This window comes from Abramis brama, assembly GCF_963993115.1.
Source record: "Abramis brama genome assembly, chromosome: 17".
Lineage (NCBI taxonomy): Eukaryota > Metazoa > Chordata > Actinopteri > Cypriniformes > Leuciscidae > Abramis > Abramis brama.
This window is the reverse complement of record NC_139979.1, coordinates 4,075,156-4,095,608: the sequence shown is the minus strand read 5'-3', so window position 1 is coordinate 4,095,608 and position 20,453 is coordinate 4,075,156. Positions and strand designations below refer to the sequence as shown.

At 36.9% G+C, this 20,453-nt stretch overlaps 1 protein-coding gene across 5 annotated transcripts in view; it reads right to left on the bottom strand.

Moving 5' to 3' along the window:
- The window catches only part of plekhg4b (pleckstrin homology domain containing, family G (with RhoGef domain) member 4B), a 68,591-nt gene extending 50,169 nt beyond the window's left edge, over positions 1-18,422 (bottom strand). For 2 of the 5 annotated variants that reach the window (XM_084089283.1, XM_084089285.1), the window contains exons 1-3: positions 18,227-18,367; positions 4,793-4,903; positions 945-1,010 (exon numbers count right to left, since the gene is read on the bottom strand). Coding sequence is in view for 2 of the 5 variants with exons in the window: in XM_084089279.1 (XP_083945405.1) it covers positions 18,227-18,358 (132 nt within the window). In the remaining 3 variants the exon portion in view is untranslated. Of the gene's footprint in view, positions 1-944; positions 1,011-4,792; positions 4,904-18,226 lie in introns of those variants that run through there. The other 3 variants (XM_084089279.1, XM_084089280.1, XM_084089284.1) reach the window with 3 other exon arrangements.
- Positions 18,423-20,453: the final 2,031 nt, after the last annotated feature.

The window sequence follows — 20,453 nt, the reverse complement described above, 5'->3', positions numbered from 1 at the left end:
AGTTTCAGAGGAGTATTAACTAGTAATGCACTCATATACCGGTCAGTTTGAGGTTTTCAACATTAGTCATTATAATAAACTACCATTCAGACATTTAGGGTCAGTAAGGTTTTTTTTGGTTACACTTTATTTTAAGGAAACGTAGTTAATTTGTACTTATTCAAATAAGTACTGAGTAATATTAATTAACTACATGTACTTACTATAGAGTTACGGTTAGGGTTTGGTGTACGGTTGCATGTAATTATGCATAATTTACTGTTATTACTATAGTAAGTACATGTAGTAACTACGTCACCTTAAAATAAAGTGTTACCTTTTTTAAAAAGAAATTAATACTTTTATTCTGCAAGGAAGCGTTAAATTGATCTAAAGTGACAGTGAAGACATTGTTTCTTGAGCAGCAGATTAGAATGATTTTTGAAGGATCATGTGACACTGAAGACACTGAAGAAATTATGCTGAAAATTCAGCTTTGCATTACAGGAATAAATTCTTGTAAATTGTTTTAATATTTCACAATAGTACTGTATTTTTGATCAAATAAATGCAGCTTGGTGAAAAGAAGAGACTTTAAAACATTAAATTAAAATCTTACTGACCCCAAACTTTTGAATTTGTAAATTGCAGTGTGTGCATACATAACCATACACACACGCTGTGTATTTTTGGAAATGTATGTTTCCCAGGGAGTAGCAGGCAATAAACAATCCTTTCTAAATGTTATCACAAGTGCTGAACTGTACCGCTTAAAGTGGATTACAACAGCAAGAAGACACCAATGTTCAATAAATTCATAAACTGAACACACAATTCATCAGCCAGGTAACTGGTGTATCAGCAGGAGCATTTCACAACATCATCCGATCAAACTAATCAAATAAGACAGATTTGATTCCATCAGATATGCTATTAATCTAAAATATCAAGCAGAATTTACTCACAAAGGTGAATCTCTACATGCAGCGGTCAGTGTGTGTGTATCCTCTCTAGATCCTGTAGATGTGAGTCTGCAGACGTCATGCAGAGAGAGAGAGAGAGAGAGACATTAGTGCTCTGAGCACCTCACACGGCCTTGAGAAAACACACACACACACACACCCACACACACACACACACACAGTCGGTCTGGGAATCAAGTTTTCTCTGCTGTGGGAGTGACCGGGTCAGACAGAAGCCTGATATCAGACGGATACGACTCGACCAAGGACGCAGATCCGAGTGTGTATTGTGTATTTTGAGAAACAGACTCAGATTTTGAAAAAGAAAAACATAATTATTGCTTAGAAGCTGTTTTTCTGTAGCTAATGGAGTTCAGTTTAATTTAAGTGTGTCAGAAAGACAATTTTGAGATTTTAAGAGAAAATCTCACAACTTTAAGAGAAAATAAAAACTTCAAGACAATTTTGAGATATTTTCTGAAAAGATAACAGTTTTTTTTAAGAGATGTTGTATTTAATCATATTTTTCTACAACCTAGATAATAAAGAAATTGCATTTTTCCTAACCAGGTCCGATCCGAATGTCCATTGTGTATTTTGGGAAGCAGAACGTCAAGAATAAGTGTACATTCAGAAAACACACACCGACCCGCAGTATGTCCTTCTAAGGGAACTACTTGACCTCCCAGTCAAACAGTGTTTAGACCACATGGAGATAATGGGAGAGGCTCGAGGGTTTATATTTAACCACACTTTCAGTGTTTGGTGAGGACAGACTCAAACATTCATCAATCTCAGTCGCAAACAATCAGTCTCAACGATGCAGCTAATAGATGCTCATTAAAAACAGACACCCCGTCCCACAGCTGGACCGGGCCACACGGCTGAAAACATTATATTGGCTTTTTTTTTTTTTCAGTAATCCATATATACAAGATCTGGATATTTAAATATTTGTTCTTTTCAATCAAAGAAATCATTTAAAACAGCCATTGTTGCTAAATTGAATCATTTAATTTAAGAATAGAGGAAAAGGTCTGGTTTTACAGACAGGGTTTAGATTAAGCCAGGATTAGACCTTAGTTCAATTAGGACATTTAAGTATCTTTTATAAATGTGCCTTAGAAAAACACATTACTGGTGTGCATCTTGAGACAAAACTATGATGACACTGACATATTTTGCAAGTTGCTTTCATTTAAAACAGATCAAACATGCATTTTAATCTGGGACTAGATTTAAGCCTGGTCTGTGAAACCGGGGTGTAAAAGTTAAAATGCATAACAATATTGCTTAATCTTAAAGTTTGAGAACTTGTTTGCAAGTAGACACAGCAACAAACCATTACAACTTGCATAACAAGCAAGTTAAGAAAGGCCTTAGTTATAATTGTATGGTATTATCACTAATGGGTTTCTTCACTTTAGTGGTTTGTTGCAACCGGCTGCAGATTTCTATATTCTGCTAGTTTATTGTTGTTGTTTTTTTCATGCCAGTCTATTTCATGCCAGTCTAAACCACATGACAAAAAAAAAAAAAACTGTGATCAGACCCATTTTTAATTTGAATAATAATTTCTGTTGATGGCTGTTCAAAAGAAGCAACCAAAAATACCTTAAAATGTGTTTGATCACAGTTTGTTTTGTTTTTACCACGGTTTCTTTTGCTTCCAATGGTGTAGTTACGGTATTTACCAGCAGGGGTTAACGGCCGAGACTAACAGCCAAACCTCAACACTCTGGGTGGTCAGTTCTTGGACAGAAAATGATGCTAACTGGCAGTCAAACGTCTGGCTACACGAAACTACAATTTACATCACTGGCTTGGAATATTTTTAATAGAAGTCTCTTCTGCTCACCAAGGTTGCATTGATTTGATCACTAATACAGTAAAAACTGAAATATTGTGAAATATTATTACAATTTTAAATAATTGTTTTCTATTTGAATTTATTTTAAAATGTAATGTATTCCTGTGATCAAAGCTGAATTTTCACTTTCAGCATCATTACTCCAGCCTTCAGAAATCATTAATATGCTAAAAAAAAAAACATTTCTGATAATTATCAATGTTGAAAACAGTTGTGCTGCACAATAAACCGTGATCAATTTTGTTTCACGATTCTTTGATGAATAGAAAGTTCAAAAGTACAGCATTTTTTTAAAAATAGAAATCCAGTTTTGGAACATTTTAAGTCTTTACTGTCACTTTTGGATTTTTTTTTTATTTATTTATTTTATCTTACTTGGTAGTAAATATTTCCTTGGTAGCAAATCATCATATTAGAATGATTTCTGAAGGATCATGCGACACTGAAGCCTGGAGTAATGATGCTGAAAATTCAGCTTTGATCACAGGAATAAATTACATTTTAAAATATAACACACTTTTTTAAATTGTAATAATATTTCACAATATTGCAGTTTTTACTGTATTTTCGATCAAATAAAAGCAGCCTTGGTGAGCAGAAGAGACTTCTTTCAGAAACTTCTGTCCAGTAGTGTACATGGTGGGTCTCAGTTGTCACCGACCGCACACAGTATTTTATCGCAGAGGAACTCCAGGGCTCATTCGCACCTGTCATCCAGCCGCCCCCTGCCGAGCGTGTGTGTTCAGACATACAGACCTGCCAACACAAAGCCCACTGTCTTCTCTATACCGTAAGCACAGGTGGCTGGAGAACCGAGGGTTCACGTTACACAAACACACACACCCTTGTGATATCAGCTGAGGTTTGACTCTGGGAATGTGATCCAACACACACAGGCCAAATGGAGAAGGAAAACTACCTTGACCCAAACGCAGAGTTCAGACTTGAGGTTAAAGGTCAGTAAACACAGCTTGTAGTCACAAAATAACAGTGCCAAAATGAACATCTATGAAGAAAAGTGCAACTTTAATCTTACCCATAACAATGGGAGAAGTCTTAGTTTCTGAAAGCCATGATACTTTGAATATTAATGAAGCAAAAAATAAAGCATAAGAACATTTATGCTACTGTTGTTTTTGTTAAACTAACTGCAAGTGAAAAGTTTGTGTTGAAACAAATGCATTAGAATTTTCTGCAATTTTAGTAACACTTTACAATAAGGTTTCATTTGTTAACATGAGCTAATAATGAAATATACTTCTAAAGCATTTATTAATCTTAGTTAATGTTAATTTCGACATTTACTAACATATTATTAAAATCAAAAGTTGTATTTGTTAATATTATTTAATCAATATGAGCTGACATGAACTAACAATGACAATTGAACTAACTAACAATTAACTAACGTCAAAAGATGAATAAATACTGTAAGAAATGTATTGCTCATTGTTAGTTAATTGATTAACAAATGTTAACTAATGGGACCTTATAAAGTGTTACCGTAATTTTTAAGAAAATATCTGGCAAACATGAAAAATTTATATAAGTAATGGATCTTGTTCAGTATATAATCTTCCCTTTTTCCCTTTGCGGACACAATAAATATACATTAAAATGTTTTAAAGATGTTTAAGTTAATATGTCAAAAAACAAAACAAAACAAAAAACAAGAAACTTAATGGATATTTCAGAAAAATAGACATTTAAACATTTAAAACATGCTGGAACAAACTAGCACCGAACTCCACCAGGGTTATACTCTAGTTAACTGAAACTAACCATAACAAAAAAAATGTGAAAGAAAAATACATGTTAAAAAACTTAAATAATAATAAAAAAAACTTATTTTATTTCAGCTAGTCATCTAGCTTTTAGTTGAACTTGAAGTACTAAAATAACTAAAACTGAACTAAAACTGAATAAAAGCTAGACATTTAATAAAGATGTCAAAAAAAGCTGAAACTTTAGCGGCGCTCACCTTCGTGTCGCTGTCCTTCGCCTCACGGTCGTCTGATCCGAAGCGCTGGACTGTGCCGACAGCTGTCTAACCACACACACGCCACATGTTTCATCACTCACTCCGACTGGCCTGAGGAACACATCAAACCTCAGATAAGTCTTCAGTGGGGCGTGACACTCTCGGCTAATCTGTTTATTCCATCTTTCTTCCATCCGTACTGTCCAGCAGTATTTTATCGCAGTGTGACCGCAGGGGTTTGTGCCAAAGCCTTGAAGTGAGCACACTTACTATACACTCACCTAAAGGATTATTAGGAACACCATACTAATACTGTGTTTAACCCCCTTTCACCTTCAGAACTGCCTTAATTCTACGTGGCATTGATTCAACAAGGTGCTGAAAGCATTCTTTAGAAATGTTGGCCCATATTGATAGGATAGCATCTTGCAGTTGATGGAAATTTGTGGGATGCACATCCAGGGCACGAAGCTCCCGTTCCACCACATCCCAAAGATGCTCTATTGGGTTGAGATCTGGTGACTGTGGGGGCCATTTTAGTACAGTGAACTCATTGTCATGTTCAAGAAACCAATTTGAAATGATTCGAGCTTTGTGACATGGTGCATTATCCTGCTGGAAGTAGCCATCAGAGGATGGGTACATGGTGGTCATAAAGGGATGGACATGGTCAGAAACAATGCTCAGGTAGGCCGTGGCATTTAAACGATGCCCAATTGGCACTAAGGGGCCTAAAGTGTGCCAAGAAAACATCCCCCACACCATTACACCACCACCACCAGCCTGCACAGTGGTAACAAGGCATGATGGATCCATGTTCTCATTCTGTTTACGCCAAATTCTGACTCTACCATCTGAATGTCTCAACAGAAATCGAAACTCAGACCAGGCAACATTTTTCCAGTCTTCAACTGTCCAATTTTGGTGAGCTCGTGCAAATTGTAGCCTCTTTTTCCTATTTGTAGTGGAGATGAGTGGTACCCGGTGGGGTCTTTTGCTGTTGTAGCCCATCCGCCTCAAGGTTGTGCGTGCTGTGGCTTCACAAATGCTTTGCTGCATACCTCGGTTGTAACAAGTGGTTATTTCAGTCAAAGTTGCTCTTCTATCAGCTTGAATCAGTCGGCCCATTCTCCTCTGACCTCTAGCATCAACAAGGCATTTTCGCCCACAGGACTGCCGCATACTGGATGTTTTTCCCTTTTCACACCATTCTTTGTAAACCCTAGAAATGGTTGTGCGTGAAAATCCCAGTAACTGAGCAGATTGTGAAATACTCAGACCGGCCCGTCTGGCACCAACAACCATGCCACGCTCAAAATTGCTTAAATCACCTTTCTTTCCCATTCTAACATTCAGTTTGGAGTTCAGGAGATTGTCTTGACCAGGACCACACACCTAAATGCATTGAAGCAACTGCCATGTGATTGGTTGATTAGATAATTGCATTAATGAGAAATTGAACAGGTGTTCCTAATAATCCTTTAGGTGAGTGTAGAACATTATCTTGAGAAAAACGATAGGGTCATCATAACGGTAAAGCAAGCATGCTGGATGTTAATCCTTCTCACAGTAGAAAATAAGTGCATACAACTCATTTTCAGTAAATAATTTCACAAATTTTGTTCATACTACACATATTCATAGTACCATATAGAACATTGTGAAGTAAAGGCCTATTTATACTTCTGCGTTGAACTGCCGCCGTAGCTACGTCGTAGGCTGTGTGTAGCGCGCGTACCCTACGGCGTACCCTGACGTGCACCTCTCCAAAAATGTAACAACGCGTCAATTCTACGCGGACGCAAGCGCTGTGATTGGTCTGCCAGAACCCCTCCCTCGGGGTTTCACATGCTCCCTAGGTGCGCGTCAACGCGGACAACGACGCAGAAGTATAAATTAAAACCAACACGTTGCCTACGGCGTATAGGCTCCGGCGTAGGTCCGAGGAGAAGTATAATGAGGCCTTAAGTTCACATTCAAATGTAGTGCCTACTTAGATTGTATGTGATTTCGGACACGCCGGATTACACTTTCATTTCTGTTTAATTGTCAAACGTTTTGGATCATGTTGATAGTTAATTTAAAGCAACACTAAGCAACTTTTCCTCTTCGGTCCCCCTACAAGTTGGAAGCAGAATTGTCCATTATCGCTGTCATAAATAATTTAGCCTACAGCGGCCTACTGTCGCACGCACGCTCGCTGTTTATCCAGCACCGGCTTTGAATGAACGATGTCCACAGACAAGGTAGAGTATGTTGCATGATTTCACGAAAGTATGAATTATGAAAGTATGAAGTATGAAAGTATGAAGTATTGCGACATCAGAAACGAAGGAAAACTAAATAATGTCTATTGTAACGCTTGCCGTAAAGCAAGTCAAATTTGTAGTTTTCTTATGTCTCATTCGAACTACAGAAACTCGACCCGGTTTGGCAAACTTGCATAGTGTGGTTATAGCAGATATAGGGCTGCAAAGCGAATGCAGAAGTGCCTTTCACCCTGTTACGACTTGATGAATCAATGATACGATTTTGGAAACATTATTTTAAGGTAAAAAATGTTGCTTAGTGTTGCTTTAAAAGTGCTCTAAGCGATATCACGTGTTTTTAGGCCAATTTTTTTTTGTCACATCCAGCAAACATCTCCTCACTATCCGCTAGCTGCCTGTCCCCTGAACACACTGTAAAAAAAACACGGTCCCTGTAGACAGCCCAGGCTCCACAAACGGCAACAAAAACAAACTGGCCCAGCCTGGACCACAAAACATAACAAACAGTGTTCTAGCCAATAACCGACAAGAAGGATTTGGGGGTGGGGGGGTTAGTGCACGTGCACATGAAGGGGGGAGTGGGGAGTGGAGGAGAGAGAAGAATGAAGAGGGAAGTTAGCTAGAGGAGAGATGTCCTAGACAACGACAACGACTAACGTTACAATTATATTCTCTTGAATTTTGATATGGCCGACACACGACCAGAGACGACGTTCCTATGAACAAATAACAAAGAATAGGGAAAAGGAGAAGGAACGCGCAAAGTCCCGAATTTACATCGGAAGAGCCTTCGACTCGCTCATGACTGTTTCAGGAAGCACGGAAGGGAGGGGGAGAGGACGGGATGAGGAGGAGGGAGGGTCGAGCTAGCCTCCGTTTTGTTTGACAATACTTCGAACGTCAACAAGAAGTGACTTCACCCAACATCGCTTAGAGCACCTTTAATAATTTAATAGTTAAACTACACCTGTGGTTATTCTGCTGAATGGGACACTTGCATGAACTGACTTCAGACAACCACAAAAAAATGACCTTGAGACCAGTTGGTTAAAAATATTTTTAAAAGTGACTCAGAAAAGTAAAAACCTTCAGCATCAAGTGTTTGCAGATGCCACTTGGTTTGATATTTTGTATGGTAGCACTTTATTTTACAGTCCTGTTTCCCATGTACATACTATGTACTTATTACAGTAATTATAATAACTGGGTAATAACTAGGTACTAACCCTGAACATAACCCTAAACCTGTAGTTAACTTATATTACCCAGTTCTTTCTAGGTAAGTAAGTACATGCAAGTACTGTAAAATAAAGTGCAACCTCTTGTATCTAATGTGACAAGATTCAGGCCTTTTTTAAATGTGACTTATGTGTCAAAACACATTTGGAGCCTCCATATGTGTAAATATATACACATCCATTCAAAAGTTTGGGGTCAGTAAGACTTTGTTAATGAAATGAATACTTTTATTCAGCAAGGCTGCATTAAATTGATCAAACGTGACAGCAAAGACATTTAGAGCCAGATTTACTAACAGCTTGCTCCAGCACAAACCCTCTTTTAGGTGTTAAAAAACTACTGTCAGGATTTCCTAAAGACACGCAGTGAAAAATGAGCATGGACAGGGTTATTCTTGCGGCTGAACTTATTGCATTTCCATTTGTATGAGTTTCCCTTTCAGATGCAAAATGTATGGGAGGAGAGTATTTAAATGAATCATGCGAGGTGATTTACTAAGGTTTGCACTCGTCAATTTACTGGTATTTGCGCCATTATTTAACGCCCCCAAAACAGCACGTCTTAAACCAGACTGTAATTTGCGCTGCTCTAGATTGTGTTGGTCATTATGGAAATGATCCGGCTGTGTCTGTGTTCTGTAATGTGTGTGTCGTCAGTAGATCAAGCGCTGAACTTTACACTCCCAACGCCGCTTTTATGGGATTGCGCTCTCACGCTAATTTGCCCTGTTTAGTAAATCTGGCCATTATAATGTTACAAAAGATTTCTATTTCAAAATAAAAGCTGTTCTTTTGAACTTTCTATTCATCAAAGAATCCAGAAACAAAATGCATCACGGTTTCCACAATAAGCAGAACAACAGTTTTCAACATTGATTGGTGAGCAGAAGTTTCAAAAATCCTAAAAACCCCAACACACACACACACACACACACACAGCACTGAGCCCAGATGAGACCAGATGTCAGGCTCTTTTGTCACATGGATTACAGGAAACACTCAGCAAACACCTGCAGGTGTGCATTCCACACTAGACAAAACTCCTCCTTCATATCAATAAAAACCTGTCTGAGCTTTAGATCAGAGACCACCAGTCAGTAGCGTAATGGACTCATTCACCCAAAAACTGAAAACTGTGTCATTATTTACTCACCCTCATTTTGTTTCAAACCCGTTGAACACATCCATGAATCTTCACTTCATAGTAACACAAAGGACAATCATATCAGACCTCACTACAACACGTGCGCTGTATATTTCAGGTCTGTGTGACAATATCCATGTTAATATTTGCTATTCAATCAAAATCTTCCCCTCTGTCGCAGCTCGCAAATCTAATTCTCTGTTGCACACTAAAACAGAGACCAGAACCAGTTGAAATGATCAAACCAAAAGCAGGAATTCTATGAAGGATGAGTGAATAATGACATCGTTTTCATTTTTGGATGAACTACTAATTTTAAACTTCCGCAAAAAAAAAAAAAAATGGATTGCACATAACATTTTCATGCATTTAGATTACAGAGTTTTAACATAAACTAATAAACTTAATATGATGCATATTTGTCAGTCATACATGAAACAGTTAATATGTTCAACTATTAACTTTAACCGGGTATATCCTCAACAAAATAAACAGATTTATGCTGATTCTAAGCAATTTGAAGAAAAGCATTTTGAAAATAAAAAGATTTTTTAAATAAAACCAAATAGATGCACATATTTAATAACAAACTATGCCATGATTGCAGAAACCTGTTTCATTGTATGCATGACATTAAGTTTACTAGTTTATGTTAATGTAAAGCGTTAATGTGTTTATGTGTAATCTGTGTGATTTAAATGGATGGACATTTCATATGACAATTTAAATACATAAATCTTAAATTTAGTCCTTAATATTTTTTGAGTGTAATACTCTCTTCACCGTGAGATCATTTCCTTAATGAACAGGGGTGAAATACAGAGATAAGTCCAGGGATACGATTTTGAAAGGCTGCGATTAGGGTGAGAAGGAAGAGAGGCTAATGGCAGCTGTATATCAAACACCTGGATTGTTAGGCTTAGTCGAGTCTTTCATTTACTGAGGAAAGGACAGAAATTACAGACCAATGCAAGAAGAATTTATGCAGGACAAACTTGCTAAAGGCTTTGAAACATTCACAGCAAGTGAGTCAGAGATGGATGAATGAACAGGTAGATTTCCACAGTAGAGCTTCAGTCCCACGTTCAAATGAGAAAGATGGGCGTTTTCTTCAGGTCAAAGAAAATGTCAGTGTGGTTTGGAGTAGTTTATGAGAAGCTGTGGACGAGACTCATCTGTTGACCTTTATACAAAACTGCATTTTAGCAAATTCTCTCTTATAAAGGACAAATAGAAAAAGTAAATGTAATATTGTCTGATGCAAAACTAGTAAAAGTCATGCTTCAAAAATGATCAAAAACATTAACAAATTTGCATGGGGATATAAAAAAAAGCTTTCAGATATTTCTGATAAAGGACTAATAAAATTCTGATGTAATTCTGACTAATTCTGATGCAAAACTAGGGTGACGTGTTTGTTCAAATCAATGTAAGCACTTGTAAAAATTCATGCTTCAAAAATGATCAAAACTGGGGGATATTAAAAAAAAGTATCGCCTTTCTCTCATATGTTTCTGATAAAGGACAAATAGAAAAGAAACTATTACACAGAAACTAATAGGGTGATGTTTGCTCAAATCATTAGAAAAGTCATGCTTCAAAAACAATCAAAAACATGAATAAGCTTGTATATATATATATATATATATATATATATATATATATATATAAGAAAAAGCTGAACCAGGTCAAATAAAAAAGAAACTACATTTTGACAGTTTCTGATGCAAAATTTGAAGCTAGGGTGTCGTGTTTGTTCAAAGCACTAGTAAAAATTATGCTTAAAATAATCAAAAACATTGACAAACTTGGGGAATTTTGAGATATTTAATTTAGACATTATTTTGTTTTAAAGATGTTACCATTATTAGTGATATCACTAACTTGAAGGGCTGTTTTTGCATTCCTCTGCGCTACTTTTCTATTGATTTTCTGGTACATATGTTCTAGACAGACATGCTTGACCGTTGCGCTCGCACCTTGCGTGTTTTGCAGTGTCTCTTGCATGACATACCGCTCTAAAAGTGTGGTGCGCAAAGTTAAAATAGCTTCAACTTTTAGAAAATCAAATCTCTTTAAGAGAACAACCAATATTTTCCCTGATATTTAAGAATTTTTTTCATAATCGGACATCGGTTTTGTAATATCGGATTCACTAGACAGTGCACTTTATTTTTTGCACTTTTACAGACTCCTCTATTTATTGATGTAGAAGTATGTTTTGTTTTGTATGCAAGGGGAGTGAAATTACAGAAATTACAGTTTTGACATAAGTCTTAAATAAAATGGTTTAGTTCAGTGCTGTTGTTACACTGTAAAAAATAATTCTGTAAAAAAACGGTAAACTACTGGCAGCTGTGGTTGCCAGCATCATACCGTAAAAATACGGTATGTTACTGTTTTTGAAATTAACAGCTAAATACCGTTTTGTCAGCTACAGTCTGAAACTGTAATTTAACAGCATATAGCTGTTTAAACATTAACAGTAACACGCCGTATTTTTACGGTATGATGCTGGCAACCACAGCTGCTAGTACTTTACCGTTTTTTTTACAGAATTATTAGTCAAAAACAGAAATAAAACAATAAATAAAGGTCGGTTTTGCATATTGGTTATTAAACATGCAAATAACCGGTATTTGTATCGTTATGAAAAATAAATATCCATCAATCTCTAATCTCATTTCCTTTGCTTGCAAATATTAGTTATGTGTGAATAGCTCCTAAGACTGTAACCTGAATTTGTTTCACATTTAAATATTTAGGGATGCACGATATATCGCCCCCCATGTCAGTAGCGGTCGATATATTAAAATGTTTTATGTTATCGTTATCTGCCCGATAAGAAAATTGGGCCGATATAATAAAGCCGATAAATAATGTATTATTTCCTTCAGCTGAGACACTCTGTTCGCCATAATGGTTTTGAATTGCTTGAAATATGATTGCAATCACTTCAAAAAGGAAAATCTGGTTAAGTGCAACATGTGCAGTGCAAGTCTCTCATATGGGCTCCATAAAATTATCATGGGATATGGCTTTCAATGCTGAGACTTGTTTTTCTAATCAGGGTCTCAAAAATTACATAAAAATTTGGAATTAGATTTATTGGCCAATATATCGGTTATCAGCCACAATTTTCATATCAGTGCATCACTAGAAATATTCAAAAGCATGAAAGGAGCATGTATATTTCCACTTGTGGACGTTGGGAGATAATTGAAGAGTGTTTCCGGAAACCAGCCCCATGTCATTTCCAGTAAAGGCTCAGAAATGAGCGAGAGGCATGAGACACTACACGCTCCCTTGAGTTCGTCCTATGTCGCAACATAAAGGCAAGAGGAGTAAATGAACACCCGTAGGGAGGGATGCAGATTGAGCACGTGGGCGAGGTACTTCCTGTTTTCATTTGGGTTAATTATACTCCTCTCCAGAGGATAGTTCCTATCTCAAGAGAAGTTCTTCAAAACTGAGGCACGAGCAGCACTGCTAATGCAACCAAGCATACACAAAATAACCAGATGCACAAACCTCCCTCTTATAAACGATAATTCACATGCTTTTGAACAGATGGAGTGTATACCTCGAATGCAATGGAAAACAACGTCTGCCAAATGCAAAAACGTAAAAGTCATGATGATTGTAGTGTAAATAACAGTGAGGTCAAACTGTCAACTGCCAATTAGGCTTTAAGATACTGTACTGATTGCATGAAGCATAAATTGTCCCACTTTAGGAGATACCTGTGTGGTTTCATTTAGAGTTAGGGTTATGCACTAAAGTTTGGAATCATTAAGATTTGTGTAAGTTTTTGAAAGAAGTCTTTTATTCTCATCAAGGCTGAAAAATACAGTATAAACAGTAATATTATGAGATATTATTACAATGTAAAATAACTTTTCCATGTAAATATATTTAAAAATGTAATTTATTCCTGTGATTGGAGCTGAATTTTCAGCATCATTACTCCAGTCTTCAGTGTCACATGATCTTCTAAAATGATGATTTGTTGCAACCAAACAAAACTTGACAAACTTTATAATCAAAAATTAGGGGCACAATGTCACATAATGGCTGTTCTTATGTAAACTAGATCATTTGCACAGTTATCTCTGTAATGGCTCTTTCCTGTTTGGTAAAGTGTTTGTTCAAGATGGATGCCTAAGCTGTAGAGTTTGGTCTTTTTGTGCTAAATGCCAAAAATACACTTGATGACGTACAGTATGTTTGAATACTACAACCACCTCTGACTCTGAGGATTTACAATTTAGAGAGCGAGTCAGTTTGAACAAACTTAAAGGAACACGCCGACTTTTTGGGACTTTAGCTTATTCACCGTATCCCCCTGAGTTAGATAAGTCCATACATACCCTTCTCATCTCCATGCGTGCCTAACTCTGTCTGACGACCAACCATAGCCTAGCTTAGCACAAAGACTATTTTGTCACTTATTGGGAGCAGTATGCTAGCTGGAGCCGTTTACCTCCAGTCTTTGTGCTAAGCTAGGCTAGCGGTTGGTCGTCAGACAGAGTTACGGCACGCACGGAGATGAGAAGGGTATGTATGGACTCATCTAACTCTGGGGGATACGGTGAATAAGCTAAAGTCCCAAAAAGTCAGCGGGTTACTTTAAGTTTGTCATTTCTTTTTCATTCGTGAGCCAGTTTTATAAGCAGAGACTATAAGTATAATTTTTGTTGTTTAAGACCGCAAAATGTTTAACATTGTGACTGAACATTGATCTGTTTGTGCAAGCGGCCCGACACGCAAACATTGACTTTAGGCCAGGACTATCTGTTTGTCTAAAACAATGGAGGACAAAGAGAAACCTGTTTGAAACAGTCACTATTTTTGCAAAGAAACCAAGTTCACCTTTAACTATGACAAAAAAATCCTTATGAGGCACAAATCCTTGGCTGTGTCCAAACCCTGAAAAATGCTGCCTACAATGTTTGGTGGATTTAGTCATTATAAGTAGTCATTAAACATTTGCTCGACTAAAGTCTGTCTGAAACTGGTTTCACCTCCATACAAAAACATGCCTTTGAATTCACAAACGGACTGGCAAAGCAGATTCAAGACTGTGAAAACCTCTTGTGGTGACCAAGAATATTAAATATAAAAGTTCATGAAGGGCATTAGATATCATCTAATGGCTCTGCAATGCTTTCTAAGCTTTTTCACACACAAAAAAAGCCAAATCAAAGAGAGATGCAAACACACCGCCACCAAAAACTAACGCTCAAGTGGAAAATACTCCAAACTACAGACAAAAATTTGTAGAGAGGGCTAGTTTGATGTTTACATACATCCCAGTCTTCAGCCTTGCCCACACTAAAATGTTTTCATTTGAAACTGCATCTTTTTCTCTCCATTTTGGCCTTCTGTTACACTGAGATGGCATTTTCGTCCTGCAAAAACGTAGCTTTTTGAAAACGCAAGTGGATACATTTAAAAAATGCCATTTTCATGTTAGTGTGAACTGTGAAAACTGAGGTATTTGAAAACGAAGACGATGTTAAGTCATGTGACGCATATTGAACTAACAGATATGTTTATACTAGTTTAAACAATAGTAGTATGTGCCTGTTATGTGCCATTCACTTTCAAACTGTTGCTAAAGATATGTTACTTTGTACACTCTTCATATCGCAGTCCTGCAAAGATGACAGAAAATGTACTCACGATTGCTGTCCTGCAGCAAAACCTGCGCATTGAAGACCAAACATGGTGACTGAGTGCGACCTGGACGCATCAGTGAATATATTTTGCTAAATAAATGATCCTGCCAGAAGAATAGCGTGATAAGTTTATGATGTCTGTATCATCTCAGTGAGCTATTATGAGGTTTAACGCATGCGAAGTAAGGAGAATTTAGTGTTTTCTGACGTTTCAGTGTGGATGAGAAACCTTTGAAAATGCTAGTGTGGACAGAAAGCGTTTTGAAACGAAAACGCCGTTTTCAAATGTAACAGGATTAATGTAGACGGAGCCTGAAGTGCATTAGTATTCTTGTTGCACTGGCCAGAAGAAGAGCAAGAGGAGGCGGGTGGAGAAAAGCAGCCCATCGTGTCACCGCCGGCATGGGATGCCCGTCCACTTCTAACTGCACATTGCTAAGCAACTGCTTGAGGAAACAGAGAATTTGTACAGTGTTTGGTGAAAAAGATGCAAAGTGGTTCTTGAAACTCTTGAAATCTTATTTCATGCATTGCTTTTTATCATCTGCATGTATGAATTCATCACTTAGCAAAGTTTCTTGCTGATTTTAGAAGAAGAAAATACATGCAGAACACAATAAATAAGCAAACAAATGAATAAACGAAGCAGCTTCAGCAGAGAGGAAGATTACCAGTGAATACTGAATTTGCGAAGCATTATGTGAGTTGCGTTTCTCTGAGTGAAATTGTCTGTAATGTGTCACAGCAGATACTGGAAATGAAGGGCGTAACTTAGAAGATCACACACATACAAGATGCAATCTGCATTAACACGGCAGTAAAATGTCCCCACATCACTAAATGATCACTAAAAGGGTTTATAACAGCATTTAAAAAGCTCTGAAAGATGTGAAATGCAACATGAAAAGCACGTTTACAACATCTGCATTTAATGCGCCGTGAGATCTGCAGCCATCAATCACTCACTTAACAAGCACTTATAACACATGGCAGCAATTACCTCTCACTCAGCGACACAAACGAACTGAACAAATAATAATTTGCAGCGTCTTTGTATACTTGGAGTACTTACGGACAAAATAACCAGCAATGAACCAATAAATTGATTAATCTGCCAGTGTTTGCTCTTTTTTAAGTAACATTGTCATTGCCTGATAACTCGCTCTCTTGGCTGATTAGCAAACATGGTGGTTTCAAAATCTGCAGGACCAAAATCAATCAGTACCAACTTTTCAGTTTTCAAAAATGTTTGTGAATAATTGAGTAATAAAGAGTGTAAAATAAGTGCATATGCCATCCGGGTCTCTATCAGCATCGGCTATTGAATGATTATTTGATAATTGTGTCAAAAATGAAACACTGCAGTCAGTCAAATCTAGATGCAAACGAGAACTAGAACCCAAGCAATGAGCAAACAGGGACAAATGCCACTTTTATGCGCAAAATGTCCTTTCTTTTAACTCTATTCTGTGGTTTTATTCTTCTGACGCTCCTCAAATACACCGGTCAAGATGCAGAGCGAGGGAAAATAGTACCTGATTCAATTAGACTCAAATTAGTGTGGAAAGGGAAAAGTCGCTCTGTTTTGTTTGGAGGTCCCGTTCCAAAATTAGTGAACCATTTTCCCTGTGGATTCAACTCAAGAGGCTTGGAGCTTAATCAAGTGGAAATTGGGGATAGACAGTGGGGGTAGAAGGACAGAATGAGGCAATTGTTCAACTCGCTCTTTGATGTCAATGCAATGAACCCAACAAAAAATATACCAAGCTGTTGCACACAAGTTGAGAAAAATTTCAACATAAATGAATCACGTGCATGATTAGGATAATTATAGGACAATACGGGCTATATGCACAAACAAATCCAAAACATCACGCCTCGGTCGCCGTCCAGCAGAGCATCAGCACTGTAAATGGATTCTCTTCTCTTCAGACAGGCCATTATGAAGCAGATGTATGTATTGTTATATCTAATCTGTCCTTTTTCTACATAATTCTCCCTTCAGCATCTCAGAAAGCACGCAGACAAACTCCCAGCGCCTCTATTGTGTTGCAGAGCTTTTCTCATGCATGAGTCAGGGCTGCAGATAATCACATTTTCCTAAGAAAGGCTTAGTCGTGCAAAGTGGCGCAAGTGTCTCTGTAAGAGCAAAGGGATGCTTTAACAGGAGCTGCAGCGTAACATCTTCAGCAAGAGTGCTCTGGGAACAAGTGTAGTCGATACAGCCCATGCAGATGCAGATGTCTGGAGAGCAGGAGGTCAATGCAATATACAGAATATATTTTAAAATGTAATGTATTCCTGTGATCAATGCTGAATATTCATCAGCATCATTACTCCAGTGTCACATGATCCTTCACAAATCATTCTAATATGTGATTTATTATCAATGTTGGAAAGTGTTGCGCTGCTTAATATTTTATATAACCTGTGATACTTTTTTCAGGATTCTTTGAAATATCAAATCAGCATATTAGAATGATTTCTGAAATGGATCATGTGACACTGAAGACTGGAGTAATGATGCTGAAAATGTAGCTTTGAATCACAGAAATAAATTAAAAATAATAATGCCTTCAAACTTTTGACAGGGACTGTGTGTGTATGTATATATATCACAAGAGGTGCACAAAACTGTAGCAATGAAATGAACATTATTTTACCCAATATTTACCCAATATTCACAAAATAACATTTGAAAACAGTAAATGCATCTTTGTTAGGCATCTCAAAACAGCCAAATATAATCTGATTAATCAGCCATATATCACTCAAATACATAAAAACCAAGCTCTATCCCAACATGCATGTGTATGTAATGTCACCACAAAATTTCCCTACTAAAATAATACTTTAGATCAGTATAAGATCATTTTGATGGTCCTAAGGTCTCAGCAAACCACCTTAGGCTTTTTATTATTATTATTATTATTTAGCAGGGTTTCCTTTGAGCATCATAAAATAATGATTACTTTATATTAAACATGGTATTTGAGATCAAAATGTTCCCATGCTCTTTTTTTCCCCCATCATGGGCACTTGTTGCACAGTCAGCATGTTGAGTTGGAGATTATCCAGTGGCAGAATCAGAGCTCTCTTACCTTCTCTGTGTGACTGAGATGCAGAGCAGCGATGCGTCGCGTCAGTCCCGCGCGTCTCCGTCGCGCTGCGCGTTCGAGCGCTGATGAAGGAATGTGGGTGACCGTGTGAAAGTGGCAACGCTTAACTGGCATTATTTTCTAACTTCCACCCACTCCGAATGGAAACAGCCAGTTGTCAATGGCAGAGGAGGTTCTCTCGCGCAGCACAAAGTAGGAACATTTGCATTTCTCCGACCCTCCCCTCGCTTTTCACTGATGGCATTGTGTGGCGCCGTTGGGGTCCTTATTTGGCCCCCGATTAAATCCTCACTGGCCTGCGCTCAAAAAAACGACTTATAGTTATAGTTATAGTCTGACACATCGCGTTAAGACCCAGTATTTACTATATTCTCTTCTGAAATGCGCTGAATGCAACGACGCGAGTTTACAAAAAAGTTTTGGAGCAACAAGTGTCATCGTAAAAAGGAAAAGACACGTGACTCCCCATTTTGAGGTTCCTCAGACTGACAGAACCCTCTGATGAACATGTCCTTGTCAGAGATCCTCAGATATCTTGTTGTATATTGGAATAACTTGATCATATATCTAAAGTCTTTCCTTTATGATGTGGTTAATGATGGCCGTCTTTAAAGTTCTTGAAGAAACTTAAGGGTTCTTCAGAGAAAAAAAGGTTTCTAGAAAATTCCTTCTGTCTGATGACATGGAATTTCACACGGTTTAGTATTCAACATTTTGTTTTGTTTTTAACTCTGTAAATATATATTTTTTTTGCATAAATATAATTTACTCTTTTTATGATGAGGTATTAGCTAAATGTTTTAGCAAAATGTTAAAATAGTTTTTTAGATAAAATAGAAGTATAGCATGTCAGCAAATCAGTTTCATAATGTTTTGTGCTATAGGCCTTTGGTTTGTTTGTGTCTCTCTAAATCATTCCAGCCCACTTCATAAAAAATTACACAAATCTGCATAACAAAAATATTCAAAAGAAAAGATGGTTAAAAATAAATATCCAAATGAAGTCAACGTCCTCATGTATTAATAAAAACGTGGACATTATTTATAATAATATTTATATTTCATATATATATATATATATATATATATATATATATATATATATATATATATATTAAATAAAAGCTTTATAAAAAAATAAAAGCTTTATGCAGACTTTAGGTCAAGGGGTGTGAGTGTGACAGATGAATTTCTAAAACAATGTTTTTATGACAAGGTCATTTAACTGCATGCATAGAAGAAATAGCAAAATGTTCTTTAAAATAGTTTTAGATAAAATAGAAGTATAGCTTGTCATGTTTGCAGGACATTTGACATGTCAACTGCAGCTGCATATAAAACTTTGTTTAAAAATATAATAATATAAAAAATGTTATATAAAATTATAACATTATAAATGATAAAAAAAATAACTTACAAATATAATACAATATAATATATAATAAAATAATCATAAATCCCAATCCAAAAGGCCCCAATATAGAGCTATAATTTCCCGATCTCGCCGCAAGGTGGCGTCTGTCATAATTTGACAGACATCCCTGAAAAGCTTTTGCGAATCATGTGTTTCTTCGAACAAGTCACGTGATTTCAGTAAACGAAGCTTTGTTACGTCATTACTGTTTCGAAGGTTTCACCGTTATGATCTCGAGTCAGTTTTATACATGATTTGTAGACATTTTAATGACGCATTTGTTCAATAAGGAAATGCTGTAGTTAATATTCCCTTATTGACCTATTTAACCAATAAAAGAAACACAAGACCTTCAATTTAATAAAATAGGCTAACACTACAGACACTGCATATAATGGAATCAGATGATTTGTTAATTGCATTTAATAGATTACACTTTCAATAAAAAAGTTTCTAAGTGGTTTGTAAAAGGTGTTTTTATACATGCTGAGGCTGAGTTTTCGATACACCGTTCTGGCCAGCCATCGTGTGACGTTTCGAAAGCTTCGAAGCAAGTGAATCTTTTGACGAAGCAAGTGATTCAGAGATTCGAAAAGCTTCGTTTCTCCCATTACTACTCGCAGTGGTGGGCGTGGTCAATAGGAGAGGGGTGTGGCTAAAGTCTGGGCGAACTTTTGGCGCATGTTTATCAAGTATTCTGTTGGTTGTGACAGTAGCACCACTGTCCATTCTAATGAGCAAATTGCCTAATGAGCAATTCTACTTAATTTATGTAAAGAATGAAAGGCAGATGTC